General features: G+C 36.1%; 4 protein-coding genes across 11 annotated transcripts; 2 read left to right on the top strand and 2 right to left on the bottom strand.

Moving 5' to 3' along the window:
• Positions 1-1372: 1372 nt before the first annotated feature.
• Positions 1373-2138, bottom strand: LOC131440237 (uncharacterized). The gene is made up of 3 exons (XM_058611343.1): positions 1974-2138; positions 1720-1920; positions 1373-1652 (listed from the first exon to the last, which is right to left on the bottom strand). The coding sequence occupies exons 1-3, from the start codon at positions 2008-2010 to the stop codon at positions 1396-1398; spliced, it is 495 nt and encodes a 164-aa protein (XP_058467326.1). The 5' UTR covers positions 2011-2138; the 3' UTR covers positions 1373-1395.
• A 604-nt stretch (positions 2139-2742) lies between these two features.
• LOC131425257 (vesicle transport protein SEC20) lies at positions 2743-4183 on the top strand. Its single transcript, XM_058587001.1, has 3 exons — positions 2743-2993; positions 3139-3311; positions 3368-4183. Exons 1-3 carry the CDS (start codon positions 2913-2915, stop codon positions 3795-3797), a joined length of 684 nt encoding a protein of 227 aa, XP_058442984.1. The 5' UTR covers positions 2743-2912; the 3' UTR covers positions 3798-4183.
• Positions 4184-4910: 727 nt separating this feature from the next.
• On the top strand, positions 4911-14996 carry LOC131425254 (N-acetyl-D-glucosamine kinase). 8 transcript variants are annotated; one of them, XM_058586999.1, is made up of 4 exons: positions 4911-5018; positions 5339-5583; positions 13617-14053; positions 14112-14996. In XM_058586999.1, the coding sequence occupies exons 2-4, from the start codon at positions 5549-5551 to the stop codon at positions 14795-14797; spliced, it is 1158 nt and encodes a 385-aa protein (XP_058442982.1). In that variant the 5' UTR covers positions 4911-5018; positions 5339-5548; the 3' UTR covers positions 14798-14996. The 8 variants fall into 8 exon arrangements, with proteins under 8 accessions (XP_058442982.1, XP_058442975.1, XP_058442981.1 ...); XM_058586992.1 differs by having other exon boundaries at positions 4912-5026; positions 5279-5583; XM_058586998.1 differs by having other exon boundaries at positions 4918-5018; positions 5334-5583.
• LOC131425253 (serine protease HTRA2, mitochondrial) lies at positions 14941-16773 on the bottom strand. Its single transcript, XM_058586990.1, has 2 exons — positions 15490-16773; positions 14941-15183 (listed from the first exon to the last, which is right to left on the bottom strand). The coding sequence occupies exons 1-2, from the start codon at positions 16593-16595 to the stop codon at positions 15015-15017; spliced, it is 1275 nt and encodes a 424-aa protein (XP_058442973.1). The 5' UTR covers positions 16596-16773; the 3' UTR covers positions 14941-15014.
• Between the last annotated feature and the right edge of the window lie 5 nt (positions 16774-16778).

Raw genomic sequence — 16778 nt, 5'->3', positions numbered from 1 at the left:
ATGATTGGATGAAAGTTCAAAAAGATTCACTATTACTCACATGTGGCCGGACAGTTCTTTTAACTGTTATGTGATTCGCTAAAAACTGATTTTGGCTGTTATTTTTTAATCGTAGAAGATTTCGAAGTAGCTTCTGGCGTGTATTCAAAGCATATTTCTCGTAACATTTCAATCTACATTTACATGGTGTCTTAACTTCGCGTGCAGGTACAACTATTCCATTATCGCGGACATACGACAGACCTAGCTCTTTGCGTTTTTGATTCATCCGCCTCGCCTTAATTTTCTTCTTGACATGGCATGAGTCTTCGTTTACCACATCGATGCAAAGCTCGTCTTCAGGTCGTAGGTTAGCTATAACATTGTACATAGATTGGAAAGCTGCCGTCAAAGAATTCAATCACTTACCATACGAGCCTTCAGGTTCTTTAACGATTGACAAAGAAACGTCATCATTTGGCTCAACGTACTTTTCAAAGTACTCGAATATTGTGAGATCATTCAAAAATTCATATTTTCCTGTCGAAATGTCATCATCTGAAAAAGAATCATTTTTTGTGCCACTCATATCCGTACTGGCACTGAATGTGTTCTTGTGTTCTGCATCAAGATCGTCTTCTGCAACCATCACTTCTTCAACTAATGGGTCGCTCAAAAATTTGCTACCTCCATCTTGTACGCAAGGTGTGGAAGTAACGACTTTTGAAAAAGTTGGTACTGAGGTGTTCATGTGATCAGTGCATAAACTTTTCTCAGTCGTAAATGTCGTTCGAGAATTATATCGATTAGGAGATGAAGGAATATAATTTAAACCGGATTTAGGAAAGATATGCTTGTCAACAGTTTTCCAAAAATTTTCTACATGAAAAAAGAAAATGATGAGAATTACATCGAATGTAGTAGAAATAGATTCGATAACCTGTGTTCCTGATGGAACTATTGCGCAACATTTCAATTCCGCTCATATTTTTTGATCGGGACCATAGATGTCTGCTCACAACTGTATATGGATTTTAATAACGAATAATTTTTAATACAGTTGAAAATTACCTTCGTTGCTATTAGAACTTTTTAAAGTGGCAATTCCACTTAATTTTTCGTTTTGCCTTATAAGATAACCCGAATCAACAATCGGACAGTCTTGTCGCTGAACGTAAGGATGATCAGTGGCTATAATATTACGCCTCATGGATTCTTCCATCTGACTCTCGCACAAATATTTTTTTTCGGTCTGCACTATAAACGCTACTGTTAAAGTAATTGGAAGTTTCTTCCCGACACAAAAGGTTATAATCGACATTTTTAGATTCCTCTACAGTCGCTGTTTTATTAGTTTTGCGGATGATTGAGGGTAAATCTGACGAATCTTTGGATGAAATCTATAATAAATATAACTTATCGTGTAGCCACACAGTACATTTTACCACAGATAGATGCTTTTACTATTTCATATTCGTTGTTTTGTATGTGGACATGCTCCTCTACCCAATTTGACGTACGATCATCCGCAAAGCCAACACCATCATAACGTTGAGAGGAAACTTGTGTGCTACGTTCGTACCTTTCGTTGTTACGATGGAACTCGGCAGTAATATGTTGGAAATTAAGTGACCGTCGAGCCGATCCTTTTGTTCGTAAAGTTGAATTGTGATCTACGGTTATGATATGAGTTGACAAAGATATTTATGACTGTTGTTAATTTTCAGAATATACATTTACCATTGTTGGACGATCCAAAATGCTGTCTTTGCCAATGATTACCTTTCGAAATTTTCTTCGAAGTAACATTTCGCTCGAAGTTATACGTAGGTAAATTTTTTTTCAGAGGATAATGCGGGCTGAGATAGCTCGAAGCATTCACAATCACATCACCATGATCGACATTATTATCCAACCGATGTGAAATGGTATCTGCAGCATCTGAAAATATTCTACAATTGAAAGCACAAAACAACTTCACTTAGTATTCTTACCTAATAATAGCTGAATGTTGTCCAGCGATGGATGCATAACTTCCAAAAATTGGTAAATCCACGAAATTTAGATTAAGTTTTTATTTTTCCATGCGTGTTTGAAAAGTCCGAACTGCACTTTCAGAATGTTTTTTTTATTGTCAGATTGGACTACTCATCCGTCAAACGTCCAATCAACAGAACTGTGCGATATTGTCGGTAAAGCAGATTGGTCGTTTTGCATGTATCAATAATTTTATAGCAACAATTAGAAAAAATCAGTGTTTTTAATGGAAATCATAAGTTTACCGTTAGATAACTGTTCCTACACTGTTATCATGAAATTTAATAAATTGTCAGATAGGACCTTTTGAAATGTTTGTCTTGCGAGAAATGTTAGAAAATTATTTTCTTCTATTTCGTGTAATACTTTTTCATTCTATATGATGATATGTTGACAAATATCGAGATCCGGAATTAATTTCCGTTTGGTTGAGGTTATTTTGAACATTAAAGGAATAAATCAGAAGCCGGTAAAAAACTATTTCTCATCATAATATTGCATATTTGGTTACGAGGTATTGATTATTATTGTAAGCTTTGAGGAAATTTTGGTAACGGATCAGTAATAATCGAAAGAGGAAGTTTGTCGTGGAACGATCGATTTGCTAAGTGCTGACTTCTTTAGTTCGATGATCCCAAAACATTTGATATATATTTGAAGCTTTTCGTATGCGCAAACTTTCAACAGCATTGCTATGAATATTACATATGACCTGGCATCCCTGTCGTTTGGAATCAAAACAAAAAGCATTATAGCTATATTGCTTTTATAGTGTTCTTTATATTTTAGTTTATTAAATATTCCAAGAAAACAATTGTGTTAACTTTATGCAACCTTTTCCAATGGTCCGGTGCTTGTATTCCATTTAGTTTTTTGAGACGTCGCCTAATGTAAAAATGGAGTCCCAAAAATACACACTTTCTTCAATGCGACATGACATCGTAGACAACAATATGCATGTTAAGGCTATTATTCAAGTGAGATTTTCAACTAACAAAATATATAGTTATTCAAAAATGCACGAATAGATTAGAGAAATTTATGACATATATTTTCCTTATATGTCACATACGCCTACAAAATATCGTACACGGTAAAATACACATAGCATGATTTTTACAGGATATTCTGGCATTTCGTGGATCGATAGCAGAACTGGACACATTAAATGAAGCTGGTCGGGGCAAGTTAGCTGCACTTAGAAAATGTATCGAACGTTTAGACGACTGGGCTCGAGATGAAGGTGACCAGCAAGTTTTCAAAGAAGTAGACCAGCATCGGGAGCAATTCTCCAAGTAATATCAACATAAATACAATGTGCGTGTTGTCTAATCTTTACAAATTAATTCAGAACTCTTCAAGCATTCCGCAAAGCAAACATATCAACTATGCTAGAAATCGAGAAACACGACAAGGAGGAGCTATTCGCCCTAAATTCCGATGGTGAATTACGCCAACGACATCCTCGTAGTACATCATCTAACCGGCCGTCTTTGCTGTCTCAACAAGAAAGTGTAACCGACCGAATGCGATCGATATCTCAACAGCTGTCGGACACCACAAACAAAAGTGCAGCAACTTTGGAAACTTTGATTTCCTCCAGTGTCAGTGTGGAAGGAACCCGAGACGAACTGCTTAACACCGCTGGTACCATTTCGCAATCTGGAAAGTTATTGAAAAAATATGGTCGACGGGAATGTACTGATAAGATTCTACTATTTTTCGCATTCGCTTTCTTCTTGGCTTGTGTGTTTTACATCATGCAGAAGAGGTTGTTTTAAAAAGTCAGATCTCTACGAGTTAAAGACTATGTTACGTTCTATTCAAATTTTACTACACAAAACATACATACATAGGTAAACTAGTTCTTGTTGAACCATCTATCTTTTTTCCTACGAGTGTAGTTTGTCCGACCAAAATAAATGATTTTGGTGATAGATGGCATCAAGCACTGCTTCTACAGTCACATCTAATCAGCATTCGAAATAGTCTGTCAAAAAAATCGACATCGCTTTGCGCTGAAATGTTTCAGCATGAATGCACAAAAAATACTAAAATGGATATGTTTCCATTAAAACTTCGTAGCAGCGAGTGGATTATCCGTTTTCTGTTTGTTTTAGGATGCGTTCCAAATCTATTTATTATATAATTAATAAAAAGGACAATTCATGACTATTAAAAACGGGTTTGAATTTCTCCAGAAATGTCCTATACTATTTGTGTTATTGTTGTCCGATTAATAATCGATATATCTTGTGACCTTGCATCATTGAAACTCAATATTATTACGTTAGATTATTTTTGTCATATTATACTGTTTTACTGGCATTATGCTTCGAAGATAAACAGTTGAATGTGATGCAGTGAGTCATAAGAGTCATAGGTCATGTCGGGATGTCAGTCATTATTTTTTACTCAATAGACAAATCTTTCTCAATGCAGTTTTATTAAATATAATAACTGTTTTATTCACATCTCACAATCCCAGAGATCTCGAATTCAACGTCAGCATTTAACAAGTGAGTCTAAAGACAGTTGAATGAAAAAGTTTTTGTTCTTTTCTAAATTTGCACAGTTTAGCTTCCTCATCTGTTGTATCGAACAGTATAAAAACACTTTAATTTGCTTTAGTAAACTAATCGTGTAATATTGTATGTGTTTGGGTTTTCATGAAGATAAATTCTTCCAAAAGTATTTATACGATAGGTATTGTGGAATTATGTTTAATTATACTACAAACATTTTAGTGTGTATAACGGGATATCCACAAAGTGACACTCCGCCATGCGTGGCGCGCGTATCTCACGAGAACTATGTGATCACATTACCTTTGTAATTTGCTCAATCTCAGAGAGAATATAATTGCGAATTTTGGATATTCGACTCAGTCTGGCAATCGGCATTCGTTGGTTTGCAACGTGACGACCATGAAGCCAACTTTCATTCATGCTCAAACATCGGGCCGTGTTAGGTGTTTAAGAGTGAACTTTTGATGTTGCATGGTAAAAAAGTGAGAATGAGTGTAACTTAGAAAATCAAGCTCGTGTTATGTTTATTTACTGATGTGCTAAAACATTTCACCATTCCGAGTGGAAGCAAAAACCTACCTAAACAACAAATGAATGCAATCGTGTCTAGTTAAATAAATGGCAACATAATTCAAATTTTGTTCCAGCAGTGTTTTGAGGCCTTGGCGGATGTCTAGACCTTATCATACTGCACTATGAACAAGATTATCTATCACATCATCGCGAAACGATAGATTTGTGTGCGTAGGAGAAGAACAAATAAAAAGATTGCGAATTCCTTTCGATAAGGATAGGTACAATCTAGGAGCAGGTGTGTATTTCAACAATACAAGAAAGTGAAAATATTCGAGGTTTGATAGTCGCAACGGAAAGATAAACTAGACAATAGAGCGGTAACCGACATTATTGTATGTGTAAAACAAGTTTGTGGAGAACGTGCTTTTCGTAGCGCTAAGTGTCCAGTCTCAAATTCCTGAGATATTGAAAAGAGCACGGTAAAGGACATGGCCGATGCAATATACGTTGGCGGTGTTGAAGGGTAAGTGAATTGAACTAGAATCAAGGTATAAACAATTATGAATTATAATCCGTTTGACTGTTCCGATGCTTCGTGTTATTTAGAAAAACACGAAAAAATAAATCTGAAATCAACGACACATGTGAGTACATGTGCATTCAAATATCAAAATTTCAGAATGCAGCTTTCCAAACCGGGCATGTGCCTAAAACTTGTTGATCCGTCTCATAGCGCTTTTTACATAACTTTTGAAATCTGGTTTCTGAACTGGATAGGTAAGGAAATAATGAGAGCGAAAGCTGATGCAAGAAAATGGAGAAACAAAAACTAATCAACAATATCGATCAATATTTCGATTCTCTTTACTCTGTTTCAGTAGCACTTTGTTGTCTGAAGGTTTGATTGTTACGGTAATAATTGTTTTACCATATCTGCAACTTACAAATCAAATTAGTAAAATCATTGTGTAAATGAATATTAGAGTATCAATTTGCAACCACGTGATTATTTTTTTTTAATATTTTGATTTTTTTATCACCCATATCGTCCTTCCCGGGAATTGTCGTTCTGTTACAAGACTTACTTTTTGAAAATGTCCTCATAATAAGCGAACTAATAAAATTTCCATAATATACCCTCAACGAGTTAGGGCAGTAATATTTGACAGTTGCATTCTAATGTTTTCATAACTTCACCAATGCAATAAATTAGAGCGGACGAACTGTAGCCAGTTAACTTGGTTCGTTAGCAAGCCGATCATCCGTAAAAGAATCAATCAAATACAACGATGCAATCAAATCGTTAGTGCAGGCGGCTTTCATGTGGATTGTTCAAATATGCAGTTTAAGTAATGGAAGGTTGTTAAATAATTGTGTGACTGTGACTAAACAAGTCACAAATTTGAAGGTAAACCATTCCCAAAATGAGACAGATATCTGAATCTACCTAAAATATTGCTTTCAAATTTCTTAATTTGGAATATAACAACGCCGGTAGTTGCAGGTTTTGGTCAATCTATTTTACCAAAAACTTATTGGATATGCAACAGGTGTCCACAAAAAAAGACATAGAAATAACTGATAGTACAGGATGCGATTAAGCTAATTGAAATTAAGTTGCGGAGACGACGATCTCTATTTGATAAATCGTGTCATAAATTGAATGCAATAATAGTGTTTGGGATGTGGATGAGGGACAATTTGCAAAAGTAACGAGATTAATTCTACGGAGAGCAATCGCATTTCATCTTAGTTTCTCCTTCCATCTCAATCACTTGTTTGGAGCGAGATCTGCTGTCTCTGTTCAATGCAAAAGATTCAAAGTATAGAAAGAAATAAAATTTAGTTTCGAGCTTTGGCTTAGCAAACATTTTTCATTTAAATTTTGCTATGTATTGCAGGGTGGCAAGTGACCGGGAAAACCGGGAAAAAGTCGGGAATTTGGTTTCACCGGGAAAGACCGGGCAAAAGTCGGGAATTTTAGTGAAAAACGGGGAATAATATTACTAGATCACATATGAGTAACAGCTGTTAGCATAATGTTTTTTTTTCAGTAAGTGAAATGTAGGAGACAATACCCAATGTTACATTTGAGCGAGATGTTCAGTAAAAGTGTTGAAACAGCTTATTGCCTCATACATGTTCTATGTTGAATATTCCATTGGAAATTGGACCAACACCCATGTCTCGTCCAACGATTTTTAAGGGTTTTAAATCAATCAGGAAACATCAGAGCTTTCTTAGTTGTTATCGATAACAACCCAATGAATGCACATTTTGAATGAGGATAATTTCGATGCTTCTGTTGGATTTTTATTAGGTTTTGTAATAAGTATTCAACACACTTGAAAATTTGTTGACTAAGTCTCAAAGTAACAATTTTTACTAAAACTTAAACTTTCTCAGGAGTCTTTATGTTTTTAAGTTTGCTAATGATTGCCCTTATTTCAACACAATTGGTCTCAGTAATTTCATCTTGCGATAATACTTGTCTTATGCTGTTCCATAGTAGGATTACAAGAACGTTTATATTGATGTAGATGAAGGTGGATGGAATTTAGTTTGAGCTTTTGGGACCTAACCTTGAACCTTAAACAAATATTATATAATAATAATAATGTAATAATTATGTAAATAATTAATAGTAATTTAAATTATTTATAGTTGTATTGTATCTCAAAACAATTTCAGGGTTTACATTGCTCTCGATATGAGATCTGTATTCTAGCCGATTAGTTCTGAGGTGGTAGAGTATATAACGAGTTGAACTAATCATTTCTGAATTTGAAACCTTGATTGCTATTGGTAGATGATCTGAATCAAAGTCGCCATCACGTTGGGGTCACCAGTAAATTTACTAGATTTATTTCAATTTAGATATTCACAAACAACTTTTGGGATACAGGAGAGCTTTCGGAGCACACCTTTTTCACTTGGCACAGGATTTGTGCTACTATTCATTGAATTCACTTAAAGTTAGTTTAAACTATTGAAATGTATTAAAACTATAGGCATTAGTCTGCTTCTTATTTGCATATAAAACCTTACTTAGAGTAGTAACTCGTCACGAATTCCGTCACGCTGCTTTCCTCAGGGAACACGTGAGAAGACAGGAGAAACAAAAAAGGCTGCTATAAGGATTGTTTGTCCGAAAATCCGAACAACTACAAATGTTACATTGATCTGCTAGAATCAGATCAATTATAGAAAGATTTCTCGTAGAAGATGAATTAGTAGAGCTAATGGGAATGAAACTGGTTTAAAACCAGTGGAGAGTTCATCATGAAGTACTAGTACTTTCATTTAGAATCTTGGTAGGAAAAACAGATCGATATCTTGTGCGTTTTTACAGCTATCATTTGATTTATTTGCTCATCAACGCATTGAAATCGTAAACATGCTGCATTCCAACAATGGCGATATGACTGATGTACCTTAGGTAATCTAATGATTTTAAATTGAATTTTATTATATGAAAAATTAAATTTTTTTTAGTAATGATTGGTTTTATGGTTTCCATCACAATCGTAGCATGACAATTCATCTGAGGGTATCGTTCATTGAACAAATGTGCTTGCAAGCGAATTACCACAATTTAAACATCGTATGTCCGTATGACAATTTGTTGTACATACCATGGCCGAAGCCCTGGCAATGACGATATTGTGTTAGGTTCGCTGTGTCATCATGCCGTTTATAATTTACCCACCGAACTGATATTTCCACTTTCACTTCCGGAAGGAGCCAAGAAAACAGCAATTTGTACATTTTCCTTATTGATTTATTTTCAATCATATGTATACCAAAAAAAACAGTTAAGTGCACTCGAAGGAAATCGGTTACGTGTAACCAAACCCCCTTCAAGGCTAGAAAAATTCTTTACGCTTTTCTTATATGCATATGTAATAATGAGTATTTCCTATTAATACTTCGAGATGCCTGAAAAGTACTTCAATCCTCAATTGGCTGATCGTTTTTGGACACGGGATATCTGTTTAAAGTTTTAATTAAAGAATATAAAAACTACTAAACATAGGTGATTTGAGCCTTTTCCAAAAAAACGGGAATTTTTATCTTAAAAACCCGGGAAATTGAAATCGGCTATTCAATTGCCACTTTTATAGATCAGGTTAGTTGATAAAGGTAAAAGAAAAGTGTTTTTTTTAATCCGATAGTTATTTGTGAAAAGCTGCATGGAAAAGTCGAATGGGTGCAACTAAATTTGGGAAAAAATGTGAATGTTGAAACCGGATTAGAAAAATTTCGCATATTAACTATAATGAGAAAGGCATCATTACACGACTAGGTAGTTTGAAACAGTTTTTTTTAATTGAATTAACATATTGCTCCTGTTTTCTGCTGTATTTTCTATTGCAGACAATTATGATATTACGTTGATGCGATCGCTCAAAACAACAAAACGAGCAGTTGTCTATAAAACTCAAATAGGGCATATCGGCCATGCTATAAACTAGAATGCACATTGTTCGGGTCTATATCTTTAATGTACATAATAATCAAGGTGATCTCGTAGAAGAAGCCCAAACTAAAGCCCAGAAATGAGCACAATATTTTTGTCTATCGTACCATAGGCCTTAGTCACATGTTGGTAGCGATTTAAGCGATTCGTATTGAGTATTAGAAATTGATCACACCCAAAGTATGATATTAGCAGACCCTGTCAGCTTGGAGCAAAATCAATCTTCAGCTCAGCAACGCCATCGCACGGCACCACATTCATCATACCAATTGTCAATTGTATGGGTGGGCAGTGTTGCTGTTTTGGCACGCACGAATTTTACATTTCTCTCCCTTACTTCTATGTACGAGATTCGATGCTCGCAAAAAAGGATGTTGCCAATAATTTGTTAAGGAAATGTGAGAGCTGGATATGTTAATAATATGATGTCTTTGGTATTAGTCAAGTTTATTCGTAATTTGAGATTTGATCTGAGATCACAAAATAGTCCTCAATTTATTTAACCATGAAAACCTGCATAGACTTTAAAAGTGGTAAGATTAGTTGAAAAATTCCACGAATTTCTACGACAGGCGACCGGAGTATCAAGTTTCAAGCAAAGTGGTTCATACTGGTCTTACTAGCCTGTTGTTGTATGTTCGAGATTCAACCTGGAAAGATTCATAGTGTCAATAGGGTCGTAGCATAAATCAAATAAACATAGATTTATCACTGTACGGTGACACTAACAGCACCTCTAGTGACAAACGGGTGTACTTTTTTCCATTAGCTACTGTGGTTGTGTTAAATGCGCAGGCAACTTTTTGCATGCATTTTAGGAGCATTTACGCACCCATTCTCCACCAGACGGTGCTTTTGGTGTCACGGGTTGCTCAACAACATTACTGTTACACTGGCAAATCTATGTTTATTTGATTTATGGTCGTAGCCACCCCAGTGGCATGATTGTCATCTGCATACAATTGGCTTGGAGCCGACAATTTTTGTTCTTTGGTTTTAGTTCGCTGTTAAATGCTGTGTTTAAGTAGTGTTCAGACGTTCACATTTTTCTTCATGCGGTTGCACCAACATAAGGATACGATTTCGATCGAATATAATCAAACTATAATAAACTACAGTTTCTTTTTCCTATTCAAAAAGAGGTCAAATTACTTGTTTTATAGAGAATACTAGACTAGAGTTATATTTATATTGGGTTTGAAGAAATTAACTTTTGACATCAATGTGGTTTGATTGTATGGTATGAACATAGCTTAACATATTGTTGACAACAACGCCACCAAAACAAAATGCGTCGGTTTCAGGAACCAGCTTCATAGCAGGCGGGTAGTCGTAACACTAATCATGTAATGGTTCTGGACACTAAGAATCGACTGCGTGGTCTGTTGACGCAGAATAGTCAAATTCCACAAAAGGAATGTAATACAAAGTTTTTGGTTTGTTTAGTCAATTAGAAATAGGTTATGATGTCCATTGCTCAATGTTTTTTTGACATGCCATAATTAGAAATTCCTCAGATTATATTTTGCTTACAAAAACACTTATGAAGCAAACAAAATCAATGGGGAAAACAACATCTGCGATCATGATTTTTTAGTATACCTAGGACAGGGTTCGTCAACATCATTAACGGGTGTTCATCGACTGCAATCTTATGGTAAACATTCGAGCAAATCAATCAACCAACGCAACTTCTATTATACAACGATAACTTTAATTTTCGTCAAGTGGGATATGCTGATAACAGCAGCTTTCCAATGTCAGGATCGTTTATTGGTTTCACTTATCTACTACCGCACGACACAGAAATGAATTAACAAGAATCAATATTGTATATGAAATTCCGACTCAAATCCACCTAATGGTGTGATCGTCTCATTTGCTCATTTAATGCGCATTATTTAAAAATATCGAAAAATTACATATAAGATGTTTACTTTCCTTTCTGAGCAGCCTAGAAAGCCGTGTAGTGTTGGTAGCGGTTTCCCAACTAGCTAAGAATACCGTTACGGTCCACCTGTACCGGTGGTATATTTTATGGGACCTTAAGACCTTTTATTTGAATTTTAGATAGACGAAAACGGTTCAGTCATCTACTAGCAAAATGAGTGACATTATTTTAATTTCATTACATATATCATCCTGTAGTTCCGGAAGCTGAAGTAGGATCCAAATGAAATCTAGAAACCCTAAATGGGAGCATAGGACACCTAAGCCATCTCCGAGAAAAATTTTTTGAATGTATTTTTCACACACAAATTTGCTTATCTCGACGAACTTCTTCAAATGGTATAAGGGTGTACGAAATTGTGTTCTTCCAGTAATTATTGTTGCAAACAGTATAAATCAATATAAATATGAAATTGTTTTGAATTTGAAAATACTGCCATCTTTCTAATACATATGTCATGTTCGAACGACTATGTTACCGAAAACGAACCGTGCTTAAATCGAAACGTCATGAAAAAGGGTACTGTACATAGTCTTTTAAGTTCTAAGAAACAATTGCACAAAACAGTATTGAAAATCGTGTTTCACTTTGCTCCGAAACATCGCTTTATCATCAAGCACGTAAAATTTCTGCTACTAGAATAAGGCGAAAAGTCGCTTACACAAAAATATCGATATCTCCGTTAAAAATGGACGAATTTTAACAATCTTCTACAATCTAAGTCTTAAGATAATCTTCTGTTTTCAATGACAATTGTGAAAGATATTGTTGAAAACTGAAAATTTTGACATTAAATTTCTTATAACTCAAAAAGTTTCAAAACCATTCAGCGTTCAGGGTGACAGGAAGACCTTTCATTTGCGACTAGTTTGATCAAAATCGGTCCAGTCATCTCTGAGATCTCGATCTCTTTGTTGACAACACGCACGCACGACCTCGGAAAATTTTTCTAAAGTTTGAGCGAATTCTATGTCTATTTTTTATATTTATAAAAAACGTAAAAACAGAAATTATTGAGGAGTACACAATGTTTGAATAAGAATAAATAAATAGATAGAAAAACGATAGCAGTTGATTGGGTTCAGTCCTGTTCAGCAATCAATGTCAAGTAAAGTAAGTAAGTAGTAAAAAATGCAACTAACAAAACATGACATAATCTTTTTTTCGCGAGATTTATCAGTATAAATATGATTGCCTCAATTCAAGTAAAGATCATCTGTAAATCGTAATTTGGATTATATTTTCGTAGACGTTATCACTTTGCAACGGCTGTTAAATCATCGATTTAACACAACGAGGATTTACGACCGCTGATAGCAGTTACTGATAAGCTTCAGCGACAATAACTGTTTCTGCTTTTTATTTCGATCCCGAAGATTCAATCTTGTGGTCATTTGTCTCTAGGGTTATATAATAACTCTATACCTGTGTTTCAGGTTGGGAGGTCGAATCTTGTATACACTGGAGAATGTCATAGCTATCACCCGTATTTTAATGTACAATCGAGGCAATATAGCTGATAATTTTGATGTTCTAGTTACTAAGAACTGTCCTCGAAATTGCCAGTAAGTGCGATAGCCTTGATTTGTTAGCAATGTGTTTCAGGAAATGAAATTTAAAACATTGTTTTTATACATGTTGATATTTTTCGACCTTACTCTAATAATGACAGTTCCAAGGTAAAGCTATGATGATCATGACTTGGAGTGATCACTAACAATCACTGATAGCATGCTACAATCTATCTGGTTCGAACAAGATTGGATTCGTCAGTGTTTGAAATCACAGCACTCGTTCTACTGCCATAATTTTGTCCAATTACCGACAATTGAATAATGTGGAAGAAATGATTGATACAGCGTTATTTTGTGTACTAAGATGGATACTGCATTAGTCGACATATTTACAGGATCAAAAGTTCCTGTCTAAAACAGTTTGTTTTTTATTTGAATGACAGCATTTCAATCATTATCAGTTAGAATGATTAAAATTCGAGTTACTGGAGCTTATTAATGTCGTTACTAAGAGGTTTTGAATAGTTTCGAATTGATTGATGGATTCATCTAAAAATTGCAAAGCTGAAAACATTTATTCTATTGTTTTATCCATCTCCTTTCACTTTCAGCGGAGCAACACACTCGAAGTTAGTGATATGCGATTTGTCTGGGAATGTTGTCGCTTCTTCCAAGGGCCCTGGTACCAATCATTGGATGGTTGGAATTCCCGAAGTTGCGAAACGCATCAATACCATGACTCGGGAGGCCAAAATCCAGGCACTTATTCCGGATAATCACAGGTTAGCAGCGATGGGGCTGTGTCTCAGCGGTGCAGAGCAGGAAGCTACCAACAAGGAATTGGAAAACTACCTATGTACACATTATGCAGATTTGGCGGAGCGTTACACAGTGGGCAGTGATACGATTGGAAGCATAGCGACCGCCTCGAACATCGGTGGAATGGTAATCATTTCAGGAACTGGATCGAATACGTTACTGCGGAATCCAGACGGGAGTACCTATGGATGTGGTGGATGGGGACACATGATTGGTGATGAGGGTGGAGGTTAGTTTTACTGAACAAAATCTAACAAAAATGACCTGATGTATTTTCTATTTTACAGCATGGTGGATCTCGAAAACAGCCATTAAAACTGTGTTTGACCATGAAGACAATTTACATCATAGTAATCTGAGTATCGATAGGGTTTGGAAGCTTATCCAGGAACACTTTGGCGTGAAAACAAGATTAGATCTGTTAGATCATTGCTATGCCAAATTTTGTAAACCAACGTATTCAGGTCTATGCGCAAAACTGTCGGCATGTGCTAAAGAGGAGGGCGATCCACTTTGTCGGCAGCTATTTGAAGATGCCGGTAAAGAGCTTGCCCGCTCAGTTTGTGCACTATCGCCTCGTATTAGTCCAGCTTTGATTAGTAAATGTGGTGAAGTGGACATTGTTTGCGTCGGTTCCGTGTGGCTTAGCTGGGAACTGTTGGAACCTGGATTCACAAAAGAATTGGAAAGAGCTAAATTTAAATATGATCTGAAACTTCTGAAGCTAACCAATACAATGGCTCTTGGTGCTGCATACATAGCTGCAGATACGTATGGTCTGCAGCTGCCCAGAGATTATACTAAAAACTACGAGATATTTTATGGTCACAAAGCCGTACTAAATGGCAACAATGGAACTAATAATACGAAAACGACTGGAACAAACAAGACAAGCAACGGAAATTCCATAGAACTAAATAATGGAACATCTAATAAAACAAACGGCTCTAGCAATTGCCAGAAAGCTGTATGAATGATTCCATGTTTTTGGTGAGGAACAGAAAATAAGAATTTAAAGTTTGTATAGACGCAATTCAAAATCACCGGTTTAGTAAATATTAGAAAAAATATAGTGAAATGCACATAAGTATTGCCGTACAATAAGTCAAAAAATAATTTAAATTTTTTACAAGTTCATATATTTACAGTTAAATTATACATTGTCAAATAAATGCTATTGTGTTCGTTATTCATTCTGAATCTTCCAGCTTCACCTTAATAGACATCTTCTCTACTCCACGGTAGATGCTAATTACTAGGACACGGTCCTTGCCCGCCAGCAGCTCATAAACATCGGCGGAGTTTTTTACCGGCTTGTTGTTTATACTAGTGATAATGTCGCCCGGATAAAGACCGCCTCTGAGGAAAGAACAAATATATGTGAATCATCAAAAAGAAAACATTTCCAATTTGCAACATTTTGAATAATGTTTTGTTTTTTCATTCTGCTCAATTCAATCATCAATTATTAGCAGTAACTGTTTTTATTAAGTTTCTCGGATTAACTAATTTTGAAATCCGGATTAGTTCTATCTTTGAATATGTTGAACCCTATCTACTGTTTTGGTAGCATCGAACGATATGCTTCAAATGGTTCTTCCATTTAGCTTACTTTCAATTAGATTTTTTTTCACGGGAACTGTGAGATTGATCATTTATACTTACACGTGTGCTGGTGATCCTTGAATAACCTTCCACACCAGAATCCCGTTTTGTACGGTTTCTGGGACGTTCAGACTACGCTGTCGCAGTTCTCTCAAAATTTCCGCTGTCAACGTTAGCATTGTGATACCCATATATCGTCTCACCGGGATCTTTTCTGTACTGTATCCTTTCGCCTTTCTTCTGTCTGCTCCCCTTTGCAAAAACTCTCTAGCGTGGTCAATAGGAATGGCGAAACTAATGCCTGGTGTTACCTTCATGCTGTTGATGCCAATCGCTTCTCCGTCAAGATTTACCAGTGGGCCTCCTGAATTACCAAAAGTAATTGCTGCATCTGTCTGAATATAGTTAATATCTTTTCCACGCAATCCCAGCTCCTGCGAGGGACGTTGAGTAGAGCTAACTACACCCGCGGTCACTGTGTTATTAAGCGCAAGTGGGCTTCCCAGAGCCACTACCCATTCTCCTGATTTTAGCTCCGATGATTTACCGAGTTTCATAACGGGCAGATCTTGGCATTTGATCCGTACCGTTGCAAGATCTGAGTTCGGATCCACATCCTCAACTGCTCCAGGAAAAGTTCGACCGTCTAGTAATTTCACAGTAACAAGCGCATTCGGTTTACTAATCACTACATGAGCATTAGTCAAAATTAATCCATCCTGTTCAATTATAAATCCGGATCCATTGGAAACCGTCACCGGTTGGCCGGAGAAAAAATCGTAGTGTCGTGTATCCTTAATCTCAATGTATACCACCGCTGGGGCTGAGACATCAACCACATCAGCTATAAAATTATACATAGCTCGGCGTCCTTTTAGATCTTTGTGGGTAAAGGCCGAGACAGTTGGTAATAATGAGAGCGTTCTTCGTTTGTCCACATCATCGTCACCACCAGGTGTGCTTAACAGTAACCCCGTAAAAAGTCCCGACAAAGAAGCAATCGAACCAAACAGTTTACCTTTACCAGAATCATTCGTATACTTTTTTCGTCGGTTCCCCTTCTGATCTCCTGTGGACGGTAATCCTCCCGTTAAGAGTGGTCTGGCAAATGAATAGCAGATAGTTCCAGCTGATCGAAATTTAAATGTTTGTCTTATCACTTGCATTATGCGGTTGAGTTCGCAATCTGAAACTGCAGCTGAACCATTTATATTGCACCCACGTTTTTGTTTGTTTATACTGATGTGGTGAACACCGCCACGTCAAACTGTCTTATCACGAAACAATAATATTTACTACGAAATTCAAGACATTTCAGTTTGAGTTACTCTTGAGGTTCTCGAAGTACT

The sequence above is a fragment of the Malaya genurostris genome, chromosome 1 (assembly GCF_030247185.1).
Source record: "Malaya genurostris strain Urasoe2022 chromosome 1, Malgen_1.1, whole genome shotgun sequence".
NCBI classification, from domain to species: Eukaryota; Metazoa; Arthropoda; class Insecta; order Diptera; family Culicidae; genus Malaya; species Malaya genurostris.
Note: the sequence above shows the minus strand (reverse complement) of the source record. Positions and strands in the feature narration are given on the sequence as shown.

What these genes read in the sequence shown, in the direction of transcription:
- LOC131425257 (XM_058587001.1), top strand. Translation starts at nt 2,913, where the DNA reads ATGGAGTCCCAAAAATACACACTTTCTTCAATGCGACATGACATCGTA. An exon ending in ATGTTAAGGCTATTATTCAA is followed by an intron (nt 2,994 to 3,138) that starts GTGAGATTTTCA and finishes TGATTTTTACAG; the next exon opens with GATATTCTGGCATTTCGTGG. An exon ending in CATCGGGAGCAATTCTCCAA is followed by an intron (nt 3,312 to 3,367) that starts GTAATATCAACA and finishes AAATTAATTCAG; the next exon opens with AACTCTTCAAGCATTCCGCA.
- LOC131425254 (XM_058586999.1), top strand. Translation starts at nt 5,549, where the DNA reads ATGGCCGATGCAATATACGTTGGCGGTGTTGAAGG. An exon ending in TACGTTGGCGGTGTTGAAGG is followed by an intron (nt 5,584 to 13,616) that starts GTAAGTGAATTG and finishes TTTCACTTTCAG; the next exon opens with CGGAGCAACACACTCGAAGT. An exon ending in GATTGGTGATGAGGGTGGAG is followed by an intron (nt 14,054 to 14,111) that starts GTTAGTTTTACT and finishes TCTATTTTACAG; the next exon opens with CATGGTGGATCTCGAAAACA.
- LOC131440237 (XM_058611343.1), bottom strand. Translation starts at nt 2,010, where the DNA reads ATGCATCCATCGCTGGACAACATTCAGCTATTATTAG. An exon ending in CAACATTCAGCTATTATTAG is followed by an intron (nt 1,921 to 1,973) that starts GTAAGAATACTA and finishes GAATATTTTCAG; the next exon opens with ATGCTGCAGATACCATTTCA. An exon ending in TTTTGGATCGTCCAACAATG is followed by an intron (nt 1,653 to 1,719) that starts GTAAATGTATAT and finishes TCATAACCGTAG; the next exon opens with ATCACAATTCAACTTTACGA.
- LOC131425253 (XM_058586990.1), bottom strand. Translation starts at nt 16,595, where the DNA reads ATGCAAGTGATAAGACAAACATTTAAATTTCGATCAGCTGGAACTATC. An exon ending in CAAGGATCACCAGCACACGT is followed by an intron (nt 15,184 to 15,489) that starts GTAAGTATAAAT and finishes TTCTTTCCTCAG; the next exon opens with AGGCGGTCTTTATCCGGGCG.